The 22,576-nt window shown below is 38.9% G+C and overlaps 1 protein-coding gene across 2 annotated transcripts in view; it reads right to left on the reverse strand.

The window, feature by feature from the left end:
- tex264a (testis expressed 264, ER-phagy receptor a) overlaps positions 1-22,576 on the reverse strand; it is a 178,123-nt gene that overhangs the window by 123,969 nt on the left and 31,578 nt on the right. For both annotated transcript variants that reach the window (XM_057845517.1, XM_057845516.1), the window contains one exon: positions 3,500-3,718. In XM_057845517.1, the coding sequence (XP_057701500.1) occupies positions 3,500-3,718 (219 nt within the window). The remainder of the gene's footprint in view (positions 1-3,499; positions 3,719-22,576) is intronic.

Raw genomic sequence — 22,576 nt, forward strand, 5'->3', positions numbered from 1 at the left:
CCCCAACAGTAAGAAAGTAAAAATGCAATGAGTGAATAATGAATAAACTTTTTTAAACCCTGAGTTTTGGCTCTCAAAGGCCAAAGAGTGCAACTTTCGTGAAATTATAAGTAATAATAATTGACCACAGCATCCCATCTCTCTATTAGCCTCCCTCTCTGTGCACCAGCAGCAACACACACTAAGCCACTTAGCTTGGCTTACTTTGCTTACTTCTACAGCACTTTTGAATAGGCTTGCCACCAGTCCTTTGAAATAAGGAATCATTCTGAATTGAAAATTAAAAAGTTACGAATATATATGAATAGATACATTTTTATGCATTGTAGGAGTTTTGGGGATTTCCCTTTTTTTTCGTCGCCTGTACGGCTTTGGGCGCGAAGGGTGCGTCCCTAATTTCTATTACTGAAAGGTGGTCTTAAATTACTGCGGCATTTCTTTCAGTACAAGACAATAAAAGTAATGTAGATGAACTGAACTGACTAGGGATTGTTGCTCCGGTCCAGCCCCCTTCCTCTGGATAGCAGTCCTGCTTTTGAAGCACCAAACTCGATGTGTTTGTTCACATGTTTCGTCTTCAAATGTTTTAGCAGGTTAGAGGTATTGAAACCGGCCGATTTAACTCCACCTTTCGAAACTTTCAGGCCGCAAATCTTGCATGCAGCCATTGTACTTGACGGAGATTATAAACTGAAATATTTCCAGAACGCCGACATTTTCCTCTCGTAGTTTTTTTTTTTTTTCTACATATCAAAAAGATGCCCCGGCATTCGTTAAGAGGAGCCATTGGCCCGCTCCCGTTTGTCTGGAGCAGGCCAATAGCGATAGCTGCTTGGCATGCAAAGTGATCACGTGTCATCACACAACAGAGAGCGTAGTGACTGTCAGGAGAAAAAAAGGCTGCAGATAAGTGTTATAATGTTGGACCGGTAAATGGTATCAGCACGCTCTTTGTTGGTCATCGCCGATACCAATGCCACCATTTTGGGCCGGATCGCCCCCCCCCCCCTCCTGATACTGGAATAGGTGCATCTTTAAGAATAAAATGGTGGCATATTGCTATTGTGATATTAAATAGCCCATATAATGATTGAGGATTTTTCCTGTATCGCACACCACTAGCTCCAGCTCACCTGCAGCTGTTCTGAGGACCAACTTTAAGGAGGAATGATGGATGGATTGACAGAATGACACATAAGCAGATTGTGGTGCTTTTGTCTTAGGTCACTGACCGAAATCTGACAAAATCCCATTGCATTTAAAAGAGCATATGGATGTGTTCCATTAAATGCAGTTGGATTTTATTTCAACCTAGAGGTTCGTGGTCTGTATTTATTGGATAGAATTTAACAAAATTCAATTCAATAGTTGTTTATCGTTGCCAGCTGCAATGCAATGTATGTGGGTACAACAATGGAATTACAACATTACACATGAAAAGACAGATAATAGAAACTAAATACATACAGGACTTCAGCACATTATAAGGCGTGAAGTTGGACGTACGATGTAAAATCATGGACGTATTAGATTAGACCTTCAACTCACACCAAGTGAGGATATGCTGTACAGAGATGGACAGTGAGATTGATTGACTGACTGATTGATGATGCAATTATGTAAAGTATGATAAGTGTGAATCAACAGTTCCATGAGCATTAGAAATGCATGCAGTTAAAGCCCAACTTATTTGATTTTAAATCAATTGTAGAGGTATTTGGATCTGAGAAGATGTGTTTCTGTGGATTTCTAAATATACCTTAATCTGACTGTAACAGCTCATTTGGAGGATATAGTGTTCCAAGCTCAGCCAAGCTGCAATCATGTCTCATTGGTGTGTGGGTAAAAGAGCCTCAGGGCAGCTGAAAGGAAGCAGCTGGTGACCGCCAAAGAGATACATAGCAGTCAATTGCGTCTAAGCCAACATAGATGTGAAAACACTACATTTTGGGTTGAAGCAGCCCTCACACTATGTGTTCTGCTCCAATATGGATTACTGTATTTTTCTAGATTGAGGATACTTTATTCTCTCAATTTCACCTGCGTTATAATAGCAAAGCTGCTAATGGATTTTTTTGTTGTTGAAATGAACACATTTCCTCAATTTACTTTGATTAGCAGCACAGAGCTTCATGGTGACGTTGACAATACGGGTGCATTAAGTGTCTCTACCTACTTAGAGCAACACTCTTACTTACACTTGATGTCAAGAAAAGAACCTTGGTGCCATTACAAAAGAACAATTTAAACCATGGGTGCTTTTGACAGATTTGACATGTTGATGAATTTGGTTAATAAAGAGATTTATTATCAATCAAATCTTTCTGTGTAACATATTAACCTTTCAATATCCCATATTAAAACATGGACAGTTGGATACCAAGCGGCATATAGTCAGGTGTAGGGTATTAGGTAGAGGTGGGAATCTTTGGGCACCAAACGATTCGATTACGATTCAGAGGCAACGATTCGATTATAAATCGATTATCGATGACACCCACAAACCCCCCAAGCTTTTAGCTGCTTTCAGTGTTTCGTACATTAGTTACAAAAAATGTACAAAAAGCCTCTCAGGCTTAAATAAATGACTATTTCAGTATCAAGTTAATAGTTCAAAACAGTAAATAAAATACTCAAGTCCACATTCTGTATCAGCAGCTTTTAACTACATTCAATTAATTTAGTGTTGTGAATCAACCATTAAAGTTGTTAATATTGCTCCTGTTATGCCATAATTTCCCTTTTGTCTACTTTAGACATGTGAAAGTTTTAAAAATGTTTCAAAGTCAAGTCAGGATTTTGCCGATTTAGGAGTATTTTAGATAAAAAGCCAATTAGGTTCGCTACAACAGAGCCTTCGAGAGAAGTCTCCTGCTTTAAGACGGCAGCTGTCTAATAACGCCGGCAAGTCTGTCATTTCGCATCTAGTTTCCAATACATGTGCTGCTAACGCCGTTGAGTATGTCATTTTGTATGTAGCTCTATATACATATGATATCTATTACCTACCGTAGCATGATGTGGACGTAGTTTGTAGCGGTTGTCGGCAGCAGTCAGGTATTATTGTTTTTTATCTAGCGGCATGAGTTGAGCCAGAGCCGTGAGTTGAGCACTGTCATTACCCAGGTAATGACAAGCATGATGTTTACTCTCGGGACGCAATGCGGTCCGTTCCTCATTGCGTCCCGAAGACCGTGCTGACTGTGTTTTAGTTCCGCTTTACTTGACATATTTCAATAATCAGAATTTGGATGTTTGTGAATCGTTCTCGAATCTTGCACGGCCGAATCGCGAATAATCTAAGAATCGGAAATTTCGCAGGGTACATATTTTTTCTTAATATTTTGTCAAATTTGGGTTGAGCTACTTATAATCAGGTGCGCAGGAAAAAAATCTGTTGAATTTACGGTTTCTGGTTACAGCAACACAATAAAAAATGATAATCAGGGCTAGGCTACCACACCTGTGTTTTAGGGGTTATGAAAATCCAAATCAGTACCTCAATGTAAGATTTGAGCCTCGGGTACACCTTGTGAGGTCCCAGAATGTAGGAAAATGAGGTGGTGTAGGGGAAGCTGGTGGTCACAGCATGGTTCACTTCAGGTAGACAAAACATCTTGAAGCCAAATTTCTCATAAAGCTTCTTTAGGTCTTCATCTGGTTTCTCTTCACCCTCACACAGAATGCTGCCCACAACGTAGCGACACTTCAGTGGCCTCTGAAAGACAAATAGAACAGAGAAAAAAAAAAGTCATAAAAGTGAATAAACAATTTGTTATACATCCTTAAAATCAGTCGGATTCTTGCCCTCATAAAGAGCACTCTTTGAGGATCAAAACAAATTAAAAATTTAATTTGGTTTCGGATGGGTTACCTACCCATGGACAAAGAAAGAAAATGGGTGGTCGGATGATTTGCCAGTTTTTAACCAACCTTTACAGTGACATTTAAGTTTTGACATGATGGTAAACGAAAACCTGAGGTGACGCACGCACACATACACACGGAAATAAATTGCAGCCAAGAAAATTACCAACCTCATTTTCATTCACCATGCGATTAAAAGACTTATTGCATATCTTGCGAGGCTTATCTCTGCCCCCCCCATATTTTTATATTAATTTTATATTTTTTTTTTCCCCAAAAAATATAAAAACAAAATTCTAAACATGATGACCTCAAGGAGGTCATATTACACAACCCAACTGAGAATATTAGAGCTTATACACATTCATATAGACATCATTCACACAGCGTGCGAAGACAAAAATGAAAAAGAATTCTCTTATTTCGAAAAAAAAATACATCCCCTGATTTCTTTAGAATGTTGATACAATGTACATATATAGTTCCCATTATGTCACAAATTCTTTTTGTTTTCCTTTCGCGATGTAAGTCAGTCTTTCCGGTCCTTCGCCTTCCAAAAGTTCCTTGATCCACTGTCGTAATGAAGGAGGTTTCATGTTCATCCAATTCAAAGCGATCACTCTTCGTGCATGTAGTCATCCAAAGTCTAGTGCTGCAATGATTATTTGATTAACTTGAGTAATTCGACTACAAAAAACCTTCGAATCAAATTTTGCTGTTTCAAGGATTCGTTTACTTAGACTGGCTTTGTAATGGTTTGTTTTGAAAGTGTTTGAATTTGGTTCAATGATTTGGGTGGATACACAACCCTCTAGTGGCAACAGTGAATATGACAACTCTTTCAACATGGCTGAATCCAGCTGCTCCCTGTTAAGAACAACATCAGGTAAATTTTTGTTTGTGGCAATGTTATTTGCTTTTATGCATTCGTAATTTAGTTTATAGGTATATTTAGCAGTTTTTTTGTGGGATTATGTCTTTAAATGATTTAAAAGCATTGTAAAAAAGCTAACGGCAAAGCTAGCCGACTTTTACTATGCAAGTTAGTCAACTTTCTTTTGTTGTACTTAGATCCTATTTATTTTTATAGCGTTTGAGGCTAGGATCAGGTATTTTATTTTTAAATGAAAGCGTAATTCTGCAGTTTGAAGAAACACTTGAGAATTTTATTTTGTATTTGCATTTAACGCTCTTTTAAAAGTTCAATCTTAGCAAGCCTTTGTTTTAAATCTCCTAAAATTTATTCTGCAACGCATTAAATGTTCCTAATCCGATTACTCGATTAGTCTAACTTGTATATAGATTAATTGATTACTAAAATAATCGATAGCTGCAGCTCGACCAAAGTCTAACAGTTTTTTCAATTTTTTTGTTATTACAGCATCTGCTGCGTATATTTCCAAACACAAACTTTGGCCGAAGTAGGTACATTCACTTTAAATACATATGATAAACATTTTGTAACGTCATTCCAAAAATCTTGAATTTTCAAACACTCCCACACAAGTGGCATATTTTAAACTACTGATTGGCCTTGACATAGATATGTGCAATGCAGTGTTCATGTAAACTAGTGAGCCTTCAATCCTCAAAGCTGCTGTGAATGTTCATTAAATACAAAAATTAATATACAACAGGACATGTGGCCTGAGCTGGCTCAGCACCATCCGGGGCTAGTATTTAATCCAAATGAGTCATACAGGTACATGTTGGGTTCTCTTTGCTTCCAATGTCCCTCACTCACAATGTGCCAACACCTCTGCATGCAGATGTAACACCAACAGAATGAATTACAAAGTCATTTGTCAGTCACATGAAGACGTGACAGCACATCACCCACTCGCATCTGGTTGTGATTTCAGCTTCCAAAGAGGAGCTGCTGGGAAGGACACTGCCTTTGTTAGAGATGGGCCATATAATTTTGTTTACACTATAAAAGGCTAGCCAACCAGCTGATAGATCAAACACTGCAGTAATGTATTCAAAGACAATAAAGTATCGGAACCCAGCCCTGTTGCAAACAGTGTAAAGATGTAACAAAGTTAATATACAGTATTTGTCCGATTAAAAAGGTGCACCATAAATGAATGGGGTCATTTTCATATGTAACGCACACCTGATTACAAGGCGCATTAGTGCATTAAATATTCCATGTCAGTTGTTATTTTTTCAAATTGAAATTATTTTTTGATTCATTCATTATTTGTTTTATTTTTGTATTTATCGGTTAATGTATATGTGTCTTGAGACCTTTATTGGAATATTTATGTTGGTTCAAAGTCATTAATCACAACCAGAATTCATACAAAAAGGTGAGCTGGATTATAAGGCGAAAAATAAAGTATTTTAAATTCACCTTATAGTCTGAAAAATACGGTACTAGTTTACGGGATTCGACTTGAAACTCCCCCTAAGTGCTACAATTCAGAGAGAGTGGGTAGGGGGCAAACAGTTAAGGTTCCACTGTCTTCTAATTCGGAACTATTCGTACATCCGAGGAAAAAATAAATAAAAATACACCTCAGAACATTATCTGTAATCAACTGAAACAGTAACTTATACTCCATGGTACTTGAAGAAATGTTGCGGCAAGTCATGAAGAAAGTTGAAAATGACATGGCGTGGAAAAACCAAGCCAAGCAGTAAATAAGGCGCTTTCGAGCTGCACCAACCTGCGGGATCATGAATTTAAGATCAACATCAGACTGGAAGAGACGTGACTGAAATATGATTAACCTTAAAGTTAAGCAAGATGATCTCTCTGGCAGCATAATGAAGAGAGAGAAGGGACTCAAAAAATGTGTATTTTACACCACTTCACTCCTAGAATAAAATACAGTACATACTACATGGTATTCAAAATATTTAATATATAAAACTGTGGTATGTTTCTTTAAGACAAGCTACCATTCACTGTTCAATGACAACAACCATCTTTGGAAGGCTGGCACTGAGGGGGGCACAGATGGCAGCCACCATCACTCATCCGCAAGTGTCTGATTTCCTCACATAATTATCACATTGATAACATGGTTCTTCCTCTCCGTTACATTTCACACCTTTGTAGGATATGCATTGTGTTGCACTTGAATTATTGTAGATTATAACCTATCACTGTTAAATGTTTCTTTTAATTATATTCCACAGTGCCTATGAATGTCTACATTCTATAGGCAAGGGTAACAATGGATACTGTCTGAGTGCACGTTCACATGGCAGAGAGCCAAGTCAGCCTGCTCAACAGCTGTCTTCTACTACTTTTGGCAGTGAATTATTCATTCAAGAAGAGTGCCAGGACATCATGGCTTTATCAATAGCTGTGTCTGAAGTGTCAGACTACATTAACACAGCTATGATACAGTATGCTTATTTTAAGGGACGAGAAGTGCATATGGTGAGAGGGAAAAAGGGTCTATAGTTAATGTAAACAGCACGCTACTTTTACCATAAAAACTGGACTACCTGTAAGGCAGGGGTCAGCAACCTTTTTGGTGTGGAGTGCCACTTTCAAATTTTCTTGTCAATCAGTGTGCCACCCCAAGATTAATGACGCGCATCCGAATTTCTATATTCAGCAGAGCTGTAATTTTACTCCAAATTAAAAAAAACATGGACATACATTTAATTTGTATAACTACCATTCGTCTTCATCAATTAACTAAAAACTAATGCATATTGTCGAAAATATCAAAACTTGAAAATAAGTGCAACAGTAATAACAGCTGTACAGCTGCACCATTTACTGCAAACATATCACACACACACACACACCCCAGCACGCAAAGGGGAACAGGTGTGATTCTCAGTGCAGGTCTCTCACAGTACAGAGAGCCTTCAAAGTCAGAACAGCCGACTCTTACATTTTGTCTTGTTCACTAGCAACTTAAACAGTGAATTATATATATACAATTTTAGATTTTATATTACAAATATAAAAGATACCTACTTTAATGTGTTCCTTGGCCCTGCTTTCTATGAATTTTCATGTTTTGTCTCGTGGCGTTTGACACCTGTTGTGCGACACACAACTCTCTCGAGGCATAATGCACAAAAAGAGCTACCAGAAGTAACCAGGCAACCATTTGTTACCGGTATCCCCAAGGGGCCGCTGTCCCCTACAATATGATCGGCTTGCTTGTTAAGCGTAGAAGAAGAATTGGGCGTCTGGGCGAGAAAAAGAGAGGGAGCGATGGAAGGTGTTGAGAGAGAGCGGAGAGCGCCGTGAAAAGGAGAGAAGAGGCTGTGTCCCCCGCTGGTTTTTGTTTTGTTTAATAAAAGTCTCCAGTAAAACGCCATCCAACGCGTCACAGTGTTTTTATACACGTTGCCACCTCTCCGAAAGTAAGCACCGGACGAATCGACGGCAACGAGCCACGTTAATCGCTGGTCCACTCCATACTACAGTGCAAGCATCGCTTCACCCGCTGCCCTGACCTGACGGCTGGCAATCGGGGTCCAACCGGAGTGTTGCGATGCACCGGGACAGGGGTGTACAGCCCCGTATCTTAACCGACCGGCCTCCGCGCCGGGGCGAGGGTGTGACATCGGGATCTCAATTCAAAGTTCAAGCGACGGGGCTCCCGGCGCGGACGCCGGCGATTCGCCGGCTGTCTACTCGCTTACTGGCCCGCCAGCCTCCACGCTGGGGCTTGGAGTAACAGTACCAAAAAGTGCAGACTGGTAACACTGTGTACTTCCACCAGCTCTCTGAGTGGTTGGCTTCGTGACACGTTAGTAGCGGGTGCTGAATTGAGCGCGCAGAATTGAGCGCGCAGAGAAAAAAAAAAAAAACGACGAGCGCAGGAATCGAGAAATTGAAGAGCTGGAAGTGTGCTCAAAATCCATAATTGTTCGCAAATAACGCTATAGGCAGAGGGGTCGGGAGGGACGCTCCTGTAAAGCCCTAAATAACAGGGCGTGCAACTAAAAATGTCTTAATTTCAGGTTATTTTGCCATGCGCTCGCGTGTCACTGGTTAACCCTTCGCGTGCCAGTGCTGACACGCGTGTCATAGGTTGCCGACCCCTGCTGTAAGGTGTGGAAGTTATCTGGTAAACTTCCAAAGTTCCACAGTTGTCCAGATTAAAATGGGGTGGTCAGGAAATTTAAACAATTGGAAATCTAGTGGGATGAAAAATCTAAAGCATAAATAAATTCCTATTCCAATAAAGTTAGAACGTGTTTAACCCTTTAACACCAAAGCCTATTTTGGCCGAATTTGCATGCATTTGATGTTGCCTTTATATTTCAAAGAAAAAATTGGCCAAGTTGGGTCCCTTTTTTCAGGACACCTTGAAATTCATGTCTAAAGTGCTGTTTTCTTCACTGACCAATTATAATCCACATTTTGGACCCAAAAAGACAACAAAAAAAAATCCCGAAATCTTTTTTCAAAATTTGTAATGTTGATGTGCCATCGACAACCAAACATGCTCGATCAACCGTTTTGAAGCTTGATAATATTTATTCAACTTGTTAGGATAAACATTCAATAGAAAAAAATGAGATTGAATAGTTTTATGTTTGACAATTCAACACAAACAGCAGGTATGGTCATAGGCGTTTTTGGCCTTTACACATACTATGGTCAAAACAGGTTATATACTGTGCAAAATAGTGAGAGAGAGAAAAAATATATATCATCTAACACAAAAAGGGTTTGGAGGATATCTCTTTGTGAAGTTAGGTGTACCCATCACCTTATCAAAAGTATATACGTACATGCAATCAAGCTTCTCGACCACACATCTACATAAAAATTAGGGCTGTCAAACGATTAAAATTTTTAATCGAGTTAATTACAGCTTAAAAATTAATTAATCGTAATAAATCGCAATTAATCGCAATTCAAACCATCTCTAAAATATGCCATATTTTTCTGTAAATTATTGTTGGAATGGAAAGATAAGACACACAACGGATATATACATACAACATACTGTACATAAGTACTGTATTTGTTTATTGTAACAATAAATCCACAAATGGCATTAACATTCTTTCTGTTAAAGTGATCCAAGGATGGAAAGACTTGTAGTTCTTAAACAATAAATGTTATAGTTACAAGTTATAGTAAAACCCCTCTTCATGTTTTCGTTTTACTAAAATTTGTAAAATTTTCAATCAAAAGTAGAGTTAATATAATAATAAGAGGAATAAAAATAACGATAATAAAAATAGAGTGACCAAAGTCTTAAGTTTTACATGTATTTTGCATAGCTATTTTGATATGGAATTCCAGTTCATTTTTCATTGCTGTTTAACTGTGTGTCAGAATAGGGCCTCATTACTATAGACTGAAGTGCTTTTCTTTTTGTGAACATTATTTTTTTGGGGAGAGATAGGAATATTATTTTTGTTGTGCTTTCACTAAACGATACTTACAGTGGGGAGAGCAAGTATTTGATACACTGCCAATGGTGGCAGTGTATCAAATACTTGTTCTCCCCACTGTATGTTTGTTGTGAAGGAGTTGCCAATAAACGGTGCGGTCCAAAGAATGCCTGTGTCCACTCACCTCTACTATATAACATATATTTGTACATATCTTACCCAAAATACAACAAGAGACACATAATTGCCACTAAAAGAAAGAAAACTTACCGAAATATGTGTGGAGTACAAATAGCAATTTGCATTGCATTGTGAACACAGTATAAACGTCTCACAACTACTAATTCTCCCACGTTTAGAACAAATAACATGAGTATGGAACGGCGCTGCCCCCAAGCGGCCGGTGGCATTCTCTTCACTCTTAATGTCCATAAACGGCCTCATATGATGTAATCTGTTTGAGGCAATCTGCGAGATGGTCATTCACCCAAGCGCCAGCAGAGGGCAGCAAAACTCCATAACAACAAGTGAGCGTTTCCGTGTATTGTCATTTAAATCTGTCTGAGCGGGACATCTGCGTTAATTGCGTCAAATATTTTAACGTGATTAATTTAAAAAATTAATTAACGCCCGTTAACGCGATAATTTTGACAGCCCTAATAAAAATTGAAAAGATTATAGTGAAGAAAAAATATATATAACTTTGGAAAAAAGTATTTTTAAAAATATTGACAAGTATTTCAGTTCAATTCAAATTTTTCAGGCATGCGACACAATAAAGTTGTTTTTTGTTTTTTTGCGCACTCAATAAAGCTTCTTGAACAGGTCACGGAGCTGCGTCACACACAATGTCACACAGCCTACTCTTTCGCCGTTTGCGGCTTTGCGCGCTGCTGTCACTTCTACTCACCAAGACGCTGACTCATCCCAAGAAAACAACGACAAATACAGCTCATCTTCTTGAATTAATGAAATAATGCATTAGCTTGCGCTAAATGTAGTTTTAGATTCATTCTGCACGTTTCAAAGTCGCTCGCTCTAACCAACCGGCCGTTGCTTGCTTCGCATGCCTCCCTTTCAATAGTTGGCGCCTCGCTCGGAAATTTATTAAAAATGATCACATTTGGTTCGTCCTTCTTGACATCACAACGGGTCTTGGGATATGTAGTCTTTTGTGCTGCTTTCGGTTTTGAAAAAGGACAAGAAATATGGAGATGGATACTTGGTCCATGCAGCATTTTAATGCATATTTATGAGTGCAATAAAACTATAGAACTCAAATGACATTATCTCCCGTTTTTCTTGGCCGATTGACTTCAAATAAAAACTGGTGTGGACATCAACTTCCGCACTTTCAAACGAGACCAACCAGCGGCACGTGGGTGACGTAATTACAGCGTGACGAAGCTTCAAAGACGATATGCGTAAACGCGTCGCTGCCGACACGTTCGGTGTTGAAGGGTTAACAAAAATAACAGAATACAATCATTTGGAAATCATGTTCAACCTATATTTAACTAAATAAACTACAGAGGGGGAGTATAAATTTCAAACTGTTACATTGAATTGTATTTCTCAAATAATCATTAACCGGCAATTTTATGGCTGCAACAAAAAATGTTCCAAAAAAACTCAGACAGGCTCAGGACTAGAGGCGTGCGAAATTTCCGATTCTTAGATTATTCGCGATTCGGCCATGGAAGAGTCGAGAACGATTCACAAACATCCAAATTCCAATTATTGAATTATACCAGGTAAAACAGAAGTAAAACACAGTCAGCGCGGTCTTTGGGACGCAATGAGGAATGGACCGAGAGTAAATATCACGTTCAACTCATGCCGCTAGATAAAAAAAACAATCATACCTGGCTGCGGCCGACAGCTGCTACAAACAACGCCCAGTTGCTAGTTGCTACAAAAGTTGCCATCTTAAAGCAGTGACTTCTCTAGAAGGCTCTGTTGTAGCGAACCTAATTAACTTTTTATCTAAAATACTCCTAGATCGGCAGAATCTTGTCTTGAATCTATCTTTGAATGATGAAATAGTTTTAAAACTTTGACAAAAGTAGACAGAAGGGAAATTATGGAATAAAGGGAGCAATTTTAACAACTGTAACAGTTGATTCACAACATTAAATTAATTGAATGTAGTTTAAAGCTGCTGATACAGAATGGGGACTGGAGTATTTTATTTACTGTTATTTTTGTATATTTGTTTACTGTTATATGTTTACCAAACTACTGTTTCAGTATCAAGTTTAGCCTGAGAGGATTTTTGAACAATTTTGGAACTAATGTACAAACAATGAAAAAAAAAAAAAAAAAAAAAAGGAGGTGGGTGCATCAATAATCGTTTTATAATCGAATCGGAGCCTCTGAATCGTAACCGTAATCGAATCGTTGAGTGCCCAAAGATTCCTAGCTCTAGTCAGGACCACTGTGTTACATCACTTTTTTTAACAATATTTAATAAGCTTTCGGGAACTGAGAAAGCTAATTGTTGAGGGTTTGTAGGTGGAATTCTTTCCCGCTCTTGTTTAATGTACAGCATCAACTGTTCAACAGTCCCAGTCACCATAGTCATGTTTTAAACTTCATAATGCACCACACATTTTCACTGGGAAAAAAGTCTGGATTGCGGGCAAACCAGTCTAGTACCTGCACTCTTTCACTACAAAGTCACGCTGTTGTAAAAGGTGCAGAATGTGGTTTGGCATCGTCGTGCTGAAATAAGATGGGGCATCCATTTAAAAAGACCGATGGCAGCATGTCTCTCCAAAACCTGTATGTACCTAGTTAATGTCGCCACCCCAGATGTGTAAATTACCCATGCCATTGGCACTAACACAGGCGGCACAGCATCACAGATGCTAGCTTTTGAACTTTGGGTCCATAATAGTCCAGATGGTTCTATTCCTCTTTTGCCCGGAGGAAACGACATCCACAAATTCTAAAATAAATTAATTAATTTAAATTAAAAAAAAAAAAAAACACTTTTCCACTTGCATCAGTCCATCTTAGAAGAGCTCAGGCCTCGAGAAGTCAGCTGCATTTCTGGGTGTTGCTGATCAATGGCTTTTCCTTGGCCTAGTAGTTTTAGGTTACACTCACAGCCGAAATGTATTTACTGATTGGCTTTCTGAAGTGTTCCTGAGCCCATGTGGTGATATTTTATACACAATGTCGTGTTTTTGACGCAGTGCCGCCTGAGGGATCAAATTTTCAAAAAAGTTTTTGCCGTTGTTGTTTACATGCAGATTCTCTGAATGTTTTGATTATACCATGCACCGGAGATCTCTAAATTCTGTGCAATTGCACGTTGAGGAATATTGTCCTTAAACCATTTAACCACTTTCTAGCGCACTTGTTGACAAAGAGGTGAACCTCACCCCATCTTTGCCTGTGAATGACTGAGCAAATCAAGGAAGCTCTGTCTATACCAAAATCATGGCATCCACCTGTTCCCAGTTAGCCTGTTCACCTCTGCGAAGTTAGCATTCCTCAACTTTCTGAGTCTTTGTTGCCACCTGTACCACATCTTTTGGAACATGTTGCAGCCATAAAATAAAAAAATAATTAAAGATACACGATAATATCGGCTGCCGATAATTATCGGCCGATAATGGCAATTATGACGTCACACAGATAATACAGATAATAAAAAAAATCAACCGATAATGCAATCCGATAATTATATACTTGATTTAGCCTCCAAACGTGCGCAACCAAGCAGTTTTCTCCACTTCTTCACTGCCGCCTGCTCAACCCCTCCCCTCTCTGAAGCCCCTGTGGGAGGAGGGGTTAAGGAGTACGGCGTCATAGAGGAGGCGGTGTTACACATCAGTGTTGTGTTGAGGCGCTCTCACTAGTGTGCGTTGCTTTTCCCGTGTGTGAAATGAAATAAACGACGCTCTCGCCATCTACAAAACAGTTCCTCAAGGCCTAAAGAAAGCGTCCTCATTGAACACCACTAGCACTAACCCAGCAGCCATTTAAAACTGCATCACAATGATTTTTGGAACGAATATGCTGCTGCTAGCATGACTGCTAAAGCTATTGTTAACAAATAAACTATAAAGGAAGCTACGGGGCTTGTGACGATACAGAGACGCTGCGGTCCTCCCGGAGTCGGGGTGTTTGGGAATGCAGCCCAAAGCGAGTGGTAAACTCCCATCTATGGCTAAACACCTCACGAGATCGATAGTTGACAAGTAGCTGTCAACCGACGGAGCCCGCCGGTCCGGCAGGCCGCCGCCTCGCCCTAGGCGGGTAGAGCATGAGAGCAGAGCCATGCACCGAATGCGCCGCAGCGAGCCGGCCGGGGCGGGCGGATATACGGTACGAACTTTGCTGCCGCCGCCACTCCGGTTCAAGACAGAGGCCTGGCGCGGGTGCTAATTTGGCAGCCGGGCGGACTGAAGGGCACAGGCGGGAGGAAATTCCCGAAATGACCCGATAGCCAAACCCCTGGATGAAAAAATAATGCAGTTTATACGACCACGATTCTTCGTAAAAGACATGTCGATCACATCAGTTTTACCACGGACATTTACACAGGTGATGTCAACAAACCATGTTTATCATGACGGCACAGTGGTTAGTTGATAATTGTAACATGCACCAAACGACACAAAGAAGTCATCCAGTCAGTAATGCATTCAGTACGCTTTAAATTTATGATGTCTTAATCAGATCATTCTTCTTAAATCTAGTCAAATAATTTTCCCCATCTTGTTTGAGTGTTGAAGACTAGTTGAATGCGCCAGACTATTCCACTTACTTGAACTAAATATTGCAATTTGTTCTTATTAAGCCCAAACATCTAAAAAAAAAAAAGGTCATTTTTCACCTAAATCAAGAAAAAATTGCTTTTAAATAATGTTTTGAACCATACATATTCTTGAATAAAGAACATTTCTGACAAGTTTTTTTTTTTTTTTTTTTTTAAGATTATGTATAATAATTTATTGCTTAAAATAAGGCTGTTAATCTTATTTTCAGATGGCCATTTTTCTTCAAGAAATCTGAGTGAAATATACTTGAAGTGCTGGCAGTTAATTTAACTTATTTCCAATAGATTTACACTGAAAACAAGAGACTTTAACTAGTCTTAAGGAGCTGTGTTTTTGCTGTGTAGTAATGTTATACTTTAGGAATGGCATACTTTTAAAGCCATTTTTGTGCAATTTATGTATTTACTCTGTAAGTAATTGTTGCCAAAAGTTTACCATTACACAATGTCAGACAATCTGTCTTTATTTAGATGTTGGAATTTACTACTACTACAACTACTTGTTCACATTTGATGTTGAAAAAAAAAAGAGCAATATTATTTTTGCACAGCAATATTTTCTCTTGTGTATACTTTAAAATTTTACATAAATCTTTAATAAAATTATCGGCTTGACATTATCGGTTATCGGTTCGAACGAGGAGGAAATTATCGGTTATCGGTATCGGCTGAAAAATGCATTATCGTGCATCACTAAAAAAAATGATTACTTGTTAAAACAATAACGTTTACTAATATAAGCATTATATATCTTGTTTTTATAGAACAGGGGTGGCCAAGTCCGGTCCTCGAGAGCCTGTTGTCCATGTATTCCTCCTCTAACACACCTGAATCAAATAATCAGGATCATTGTCACCCCGAAATCTCACTGGGTCTGTGTGCGCTGCGCGTGCAAGCTCTGATGCAAACCGCCTGCGATGCCCAATGCATACGACTCTCATGCGGTCCGTACACCCGATGACTCTAGATGCGCATGCGCAAAACGTAGGAAACTACGTGATCAGATCAACACAATAGTTATTATTGTGACAGTAATGTTAAAAAAAAAAAAAAATCACAGGCCAATAGTACAGTTTAGCTACAATGACTCAGGCGGATCCGAATTGGTCATATGAACCACCTCGTATTGACTACAATACAAACATATTTGTTCGTAACGCAGCTGATTGTCGTTCGGCGGACCCAGTGGGATTCCAGGGTCAGACTTCTGCAGAGCTTGCTGATGAGCTCATCAGTGATGACAATGTATTTGAGGACCGGACTTCGCAACTCCTGTTGTAGTACCTACTTGTTGTCATATTTATTATAATCCAGTTCCTCATAAGAGATTTTTATCTATTTTAGTGGGAGCACTTGGAGAGAACCTTTTTTTTTTTTTTTTTTTTTTTTTTTTTTTTACGAATCGTTTTAACGAAGACATTAACACCAGCTAAAAACAAATACACTATATTCCAAAAAAGACACATATTTTAGGAGTTTTGGTTAGTATAAAATGCCAACAATTACAGATCGACCGATATGGGGTTTTCAGGACCGATCCCCATTATTAGTAGTTAGAGGGGCCGATAACCGATTTTTGGAGCCGATATTCATTTGCGGTAAAAGCGTATAAATTGGTGTAAAAAGAATTGAACAATGCAAACACTGAACTTCATTGAAATGCCTTACACATGTTTATTTAATCACACAATTAAAAAATTATAGCTAATAATAGGGGATTGGCATGGTTCCTTAAAAAAGGAATATACCGATATATGTTAAATTTCCCAAATATCGTCGCCGATAATCAGCCCGGCCGATAATCGGTCTATCTCTACCTTTATGGGTAATTTGAGGTTGTTTACGTCATTTAATTAGGACCCAGTAGGAAACACATGATAAGGATTTCAAAACAAAGATTCAAGTTTAGTAACTTTCATGAACACATAAATGTTTAAAAAAGATTGAGGAAAAATCTAAGCCTATTTCTGATTCAGTTAATTAGTTCCGAGCTATTTCACTGACTTGATTGTTATCAGTCAAAAATTACAAGTGAATGAGATCTGCTAATGATATCTTATCAAATGGATCAGGCGATCAACAAGCCGCCTGCGCTCCCTTTCAACATGGACACCCAGTCATGGTACACGACAACAATCTAAGCCGGCTCACACTGAGGGGACAATAGCTGTCCTCCCACTTTTTCTTGTTTTTGTCGCAATGCTGCCATCTCTTACGCTCTGTTCTGATTATTAAACGAGGGAGTGCTTGCCAAAGCCGCAGCTCGCTAATGATATCATGTAGGTCTCCCACTGTCATCCTCATCCTACACAGTTGCACAAACACAAAGAGGAGTTCTGCTTGCACAAAACAGAACTTCAATAACAAAAGGCAATTGGGACACGGGTTACAACTTACAGCTTCCATTACAGCACAATTAACTAACACAGTTGTTAGATGAATGTTGCCAACTTACAACATCCTTTATAGCACAATTAACTAACACAGTTGTTAGACAAATGTAAGATGCCTCTCGTGGTGCTGATTAGTGAGGAGCATGATTATTGATTACTATTAAATCTTGAAGAAATGTTGAATGTATGAATGATGTTAAATGTACAATATGTATTAATATTTTTCTCTCTGACAGCCACTAACGAAAGACTCAATCATTTCTAAGGCAAACCGATTTGCTTTCTAAACAGGTTTGCTCGAAAAAGAAAATTAATTGCCAATTTAGTTATAACATCAATAGGTACAGTATGCCTCAACTTTTAGTACAATCTGAGCAGATGATGAGGGTTGTCAGTATATTGGAACGAGTAACATCATGAGACCATTCAAAACCCCGTAGCTAGTAACTAAAAAAAACACGTCTTCGTCATGTTAATTATTCAGCTTTGAGCTAATCTTAAATCTCCTCTTTCAGAAATAAAGCTGACCAACACACAGGGTGTGAAAGGCAAATGGTTGTTGTATTGTTATCTTTAAATACCCGCTCTCTTGCGCGATCTTGCAATACTCGCGTGAACCGATCGAGCCGCTCTGCTCGTAAAACGCATCCTGTTGAAATGGGGGGCAAGCATCGCACCTGGTGTAAAACCGGGGTTACGTTCTCAAATCTTAGTATGTATTTATTTCATACCACCTACCAGTGGCCAAGGTGTGAACGTGAGCATGAGCAGGAAAATACCCATTGAATTATGATACATGAACTGTATAATTCTTCACTTTTTAATAAATTGTTACAATGTTTTTTTAAGTACAATACCGTGCTTGTTTCCTCATTAAAAATATATATTTTTTAATATAGTTTATGGGGGCAATGGAATGGATGAAGCTAATGATTTGAGGTTCTGAGTGTTTTTTTTGCTTTAAATTCAAGAAATTAATTATATTTAAATATCAAGTCAAACCTGCATAGGAATTACTGGATTGGATATAATAAATTGTTATAGATTTCATGTGAATATGTTGGACTCAATGCTGCTTTTCTGTTCAATCATTTTTAAGACATTCTTATAATTAGTAGATTTCTCTTTAGGATTTTCATAATCTCACATTAATAAAGAATTCATTTAAGGCGATTGGAGGCGCTTGGAAATCCTAAATATCTGTTTCAGGGGATATTCCACCATGATTTCTACAAAATGAATGTAACATCAATATCGTGATCTGTTGTGCAGAAAGCAAAAGTGCAAGCCTGCAGCTCTTGTACACTTACTGGTCACAGTCTAGCACATGGGCTATGCTTAAAGTGACCTTTAGATGTCTCTAAACAAGGACGCCTAGAAGAGATGTAATGACAAATCCGTTTGAATCAGTTGTCAGTCTGTGATGTATAAGATCCAAGAGCATTAGTCTGTGAACACCTGGCCCGTTCAAAAACTGCCACTGATCAAATTGCACTTACATTGTGTATGCAAATGCATAAGCTTACATTCACTCAATAACAGACAATGAGGAAAAAACAGCAGGTCTTTGAATCAAATGTCCAACTCATGGTATTACAACAAAAATAATATTATCACATACAACTAAATAGCATAACTAACAAGTAATAAAACAACTGGAACAGTAAATGAAGAAATTATAACCACACTACTTTGAACTTTAATTATACAGTATTTGTAGTGTCACAATGCATGCTGGGAGGCATGAGGCAAACAGATACAATATATTGGACTACAACATGGATTAAACCTGCAGTGTCCCTCACCTAAAATGGAAGCTTTGGAAATAATTTGGATGTTTTAAGAAGCATGGAAAGCTAGACAAAAGTAGTGATGGCTAAATAAAGCTTCTTGAAGCAATTAAGCTTTGTAGCCTATTGATTTACACATGGCTCAAAGTTGCATGGTAGTTTATGACTGTATGGCACCATCAAGTGGTCTTGAAGCCAAAGAGTTCGTTAGCTATGAGAATTTTATGGCAATTTGTTTAAGAAAATTATATGAATGTGCTTGTGTTATGATATGAAGACAAAATGAAGCAAGCACTATAAGGATGGTTTATTTTTCATTTTTGTTTAGAAATAATAACTTTCCCCAAAAGTTTGGCTTTAAAACGTTTTTTCTTTTGAGCAGGAAAGTATTTGACAAGCTTTAAGTAATATTTTGATACTGTCTAAATGCATGCACTTGTTTTATCTAGGTGGGAAATAAGAATGTGAAAAGTGAGGAGGAAAAGCTATCATAGTATGTTGTATGTTTTTTTTCACCAAATGATTAAAAAATACATTATATCGTAGCATATTGCTGTCGTGTTATGAAATAGCCCATATTGTATTGGGAGGATTTTTCACATATCGCACACTACTAGAGGAAACCCAGAGAAAACCCATGCAAACTCCACACAGGGAGGCCAGATCTCAGAACTTGAGGGCGCACGTGCTAACCATTCATCCACCGTGATGCCCAGGAATGTTGAAATAACATTATAATAAAAACAATAATTTTACTTAACAGAAGACAAAAGATTACAGGTTTTGTTGCAGTCACAAAACAAGTCCTTGAAATGTCCATCTTGACTCTCAAGTCCATGCAGGGCAATGGTAAGTCCCTTCCTAAACTTGAAAAGATTCAATTTCTCTCAGGCAGCTGCAGGGCAGGCTTCTGGGACTTTTGATAGTCTCAAGTGAAGCAGAGCATGAGACTCTGGGATGGACTGTGGAGCCTTTACCTCAGTCACAGACAGTACACAGACAAGATGTTTCTCCAGCATGCTGCAGAAAACCAATTTAGATGACAGCCTCTAAACTCCAAACTGGAAAAATCCTGCATATATTTCTGACAATCTCAGATTAAAAAAAAAAAAAAAAAACTGCTAACCTTCATAAAGCATTAGAGCCACTGGGTCTAAAATGGCTTCCCCTCACAAATGGTGTCATTTTCATCTCTACCTGATTCCCTTAAGCAATGTCTCTGAGGGTTTGTTGAGAGAAAAAGTCATTTCAAAAGCAATTCTTTCCCTGAGGCTACAGGTTTTTTTTTGATGAATGAGGGCTCTCAAACAATAAAAAGGTACAGCTGACAGAGGTAATTCAGTATTAGCAGCCACATAATGAGGATTTACTCTCTTCATCTTGCCTGCTCTTAGCCCTGCATCTCTTACCCAGTGGCTATCAACACTTGATGTGAATTGTTTGGAGTTTTGGTCAATGGTAAATGTGGTGATATGTCGAGCGGGTACTTGTTCTTAAGTTTGAAGACCGTCACGATGCTCATTAAAACACAACCGACAAGAGAACAGTCTTTTAAAGATGACGGATGAGGGCCGCGATGCCATAATGTTTTCCGTTTAAACCTTTGGCTGTTCCTTCGATGCACTCGAAAAATCAGCAGTTCGCCCAAGAGTCAGTAGTAAGGACACTTGTCAGAAGTTATACTTCATCAATTATGCAACTTGGTTAATTTTAACGTTTCATGTGTTCTTCAAAAATTAATTCAAATTTCTATGCAGGTCTACTTAAATCTGTGTTCAAATTTGCTCATGAGCTTCAAGACCCACAGGCTTTAACTCATTCACTCCCAGCCATTTTCACCGGAGCAAGGCCCTTCGCTCCCGGCCGTTTTACTGGATTTTGACTGATTTTGCAAGGCCCACAGAAAATTCTGCTCTATTGCTATATAAACATGGAACCCACTAAAAAAAAGATTAAGGCCGAGTTATACTTCCGTGTCAGACCTGTGCCGTCAAGGAAGACCCGAGTTACGACCCTGCGCCGTAGCCTGACGCGCTCCTCTCGAATTTTCCAATTTTCGCGTCGCGTAGACGCGTATGACGTGGCAGAAACGGACTGTGATTGGTCCGCCCAGACTGTTGTTTCCGGTTCAGCGCATAAGCACCGCCATTGTAGAATAGAATCAAACATTATTTTCTACACGCAAAAATGGACCAAGCCGATGGGAGTATCATCGAAGAGCAAGTCTTGTCAAGACATCATTGTGATTGCCAAATGGCAAGGTAGGTATTTGAGAAAAAAAAACAAAAAATGGAAGAACCACCGAGACGTGTGTGTTCGGAATCGAGTGGCCACACGAAGCGGTGACCCAGTCGGCTAAAAACTGCCAACTTTATGTCGTATTTTTGGTTGGTGCACTTCATCATTTATTGTGTACATATGTTTGCTGTGAGTCTGTGACTTATTTACGTGTCACACTTCATGTATATGAAGAATAAAGCACAGATTTGGTGTCAAAAGAGTTGTTTTGATCTTTCATTTTCAATAACAGACAGTTCACACGCGATACATCATCACTGATTGAGAGTGCCTCTGTGCTTTTTATGATAACTATAAAATCAAGGCTCCCAACGCAGTTTGGGAAGTTCCATAGACGCCAGAAATCTGCTATGGCTTCCCACTGGCTGGTTGTAGGGCACGGCAAACAAATCGGGCTGGAGGGCTTTGCAGACCTTGAACGCAGTGCTCGGCGCCAGTTTGAAGCTAGCCGCCACAGCTAACTCTCTCCACCCGAGTCGAAAACTCTCTGTGCGGCATCAAAAGTCGGCCAGACCGCCTCGAAACAGTCTTCTGCGTCGCCTGCCCCTCAAAATTTGTATGTTCAATATTTATTCAGTGTTGATGAGCAGAATATTTACATTCAAGAGTTCCATCTTGCATTGTTTATTTTTTCTCCGTTAAAATAGACAAGCGGAAGTCAACGAGCATGCCCCAAAACCGTACAAACATAACGCCACACCCCTCAAGTGGCTTGGCGGTGAATTACAGAGCAACGCGTTCCCTCACCGCAGAACTATCGAATGACGCCGTAGTCGCTGCGCCGTCACCGCAACGCGGGAGTATAACTCAGGTTTTAGACTCTCTTCTTTCAGCAGAAAAAAGTTAGTTCATAACTATTTCCATTCTTTAGAAATCAGCATTAGAAAATAGCTTAAATTGAGCAATTTTCCAATTTCTGATGAAAAACCAGAAATTGAGCTTTTTGTGAAAGCATACATTTCAAACATAACTTTGACTTTAACACAGCTATTTTTTGCTTTAGTTACATCCCAAACATCTGGATAATGTTTTCCTTTTACAAAATAACATAAACAACGAGACAAATAGAGCTTTTGATCGCGAAGTAAAAATTTATTTAGACA

Source organism: Corythoichthys intestinalis, chromosome 9, assembly GCF_030265065.1.
Source record: "Corythoichthys intestinalis isolate RoL2023-P3 chromosome 9, ASM3026506v1, whole genome shotgun sequence".
In the NCBI taxonomy this organism is placed as follows: domain Eukaryota; kingdom Metazoa; phylum Chordata; class Actinopteri; order Syngnathiformes; family Syngnathidae; genus Corythoichthys; species Corythoichthys intestinalis.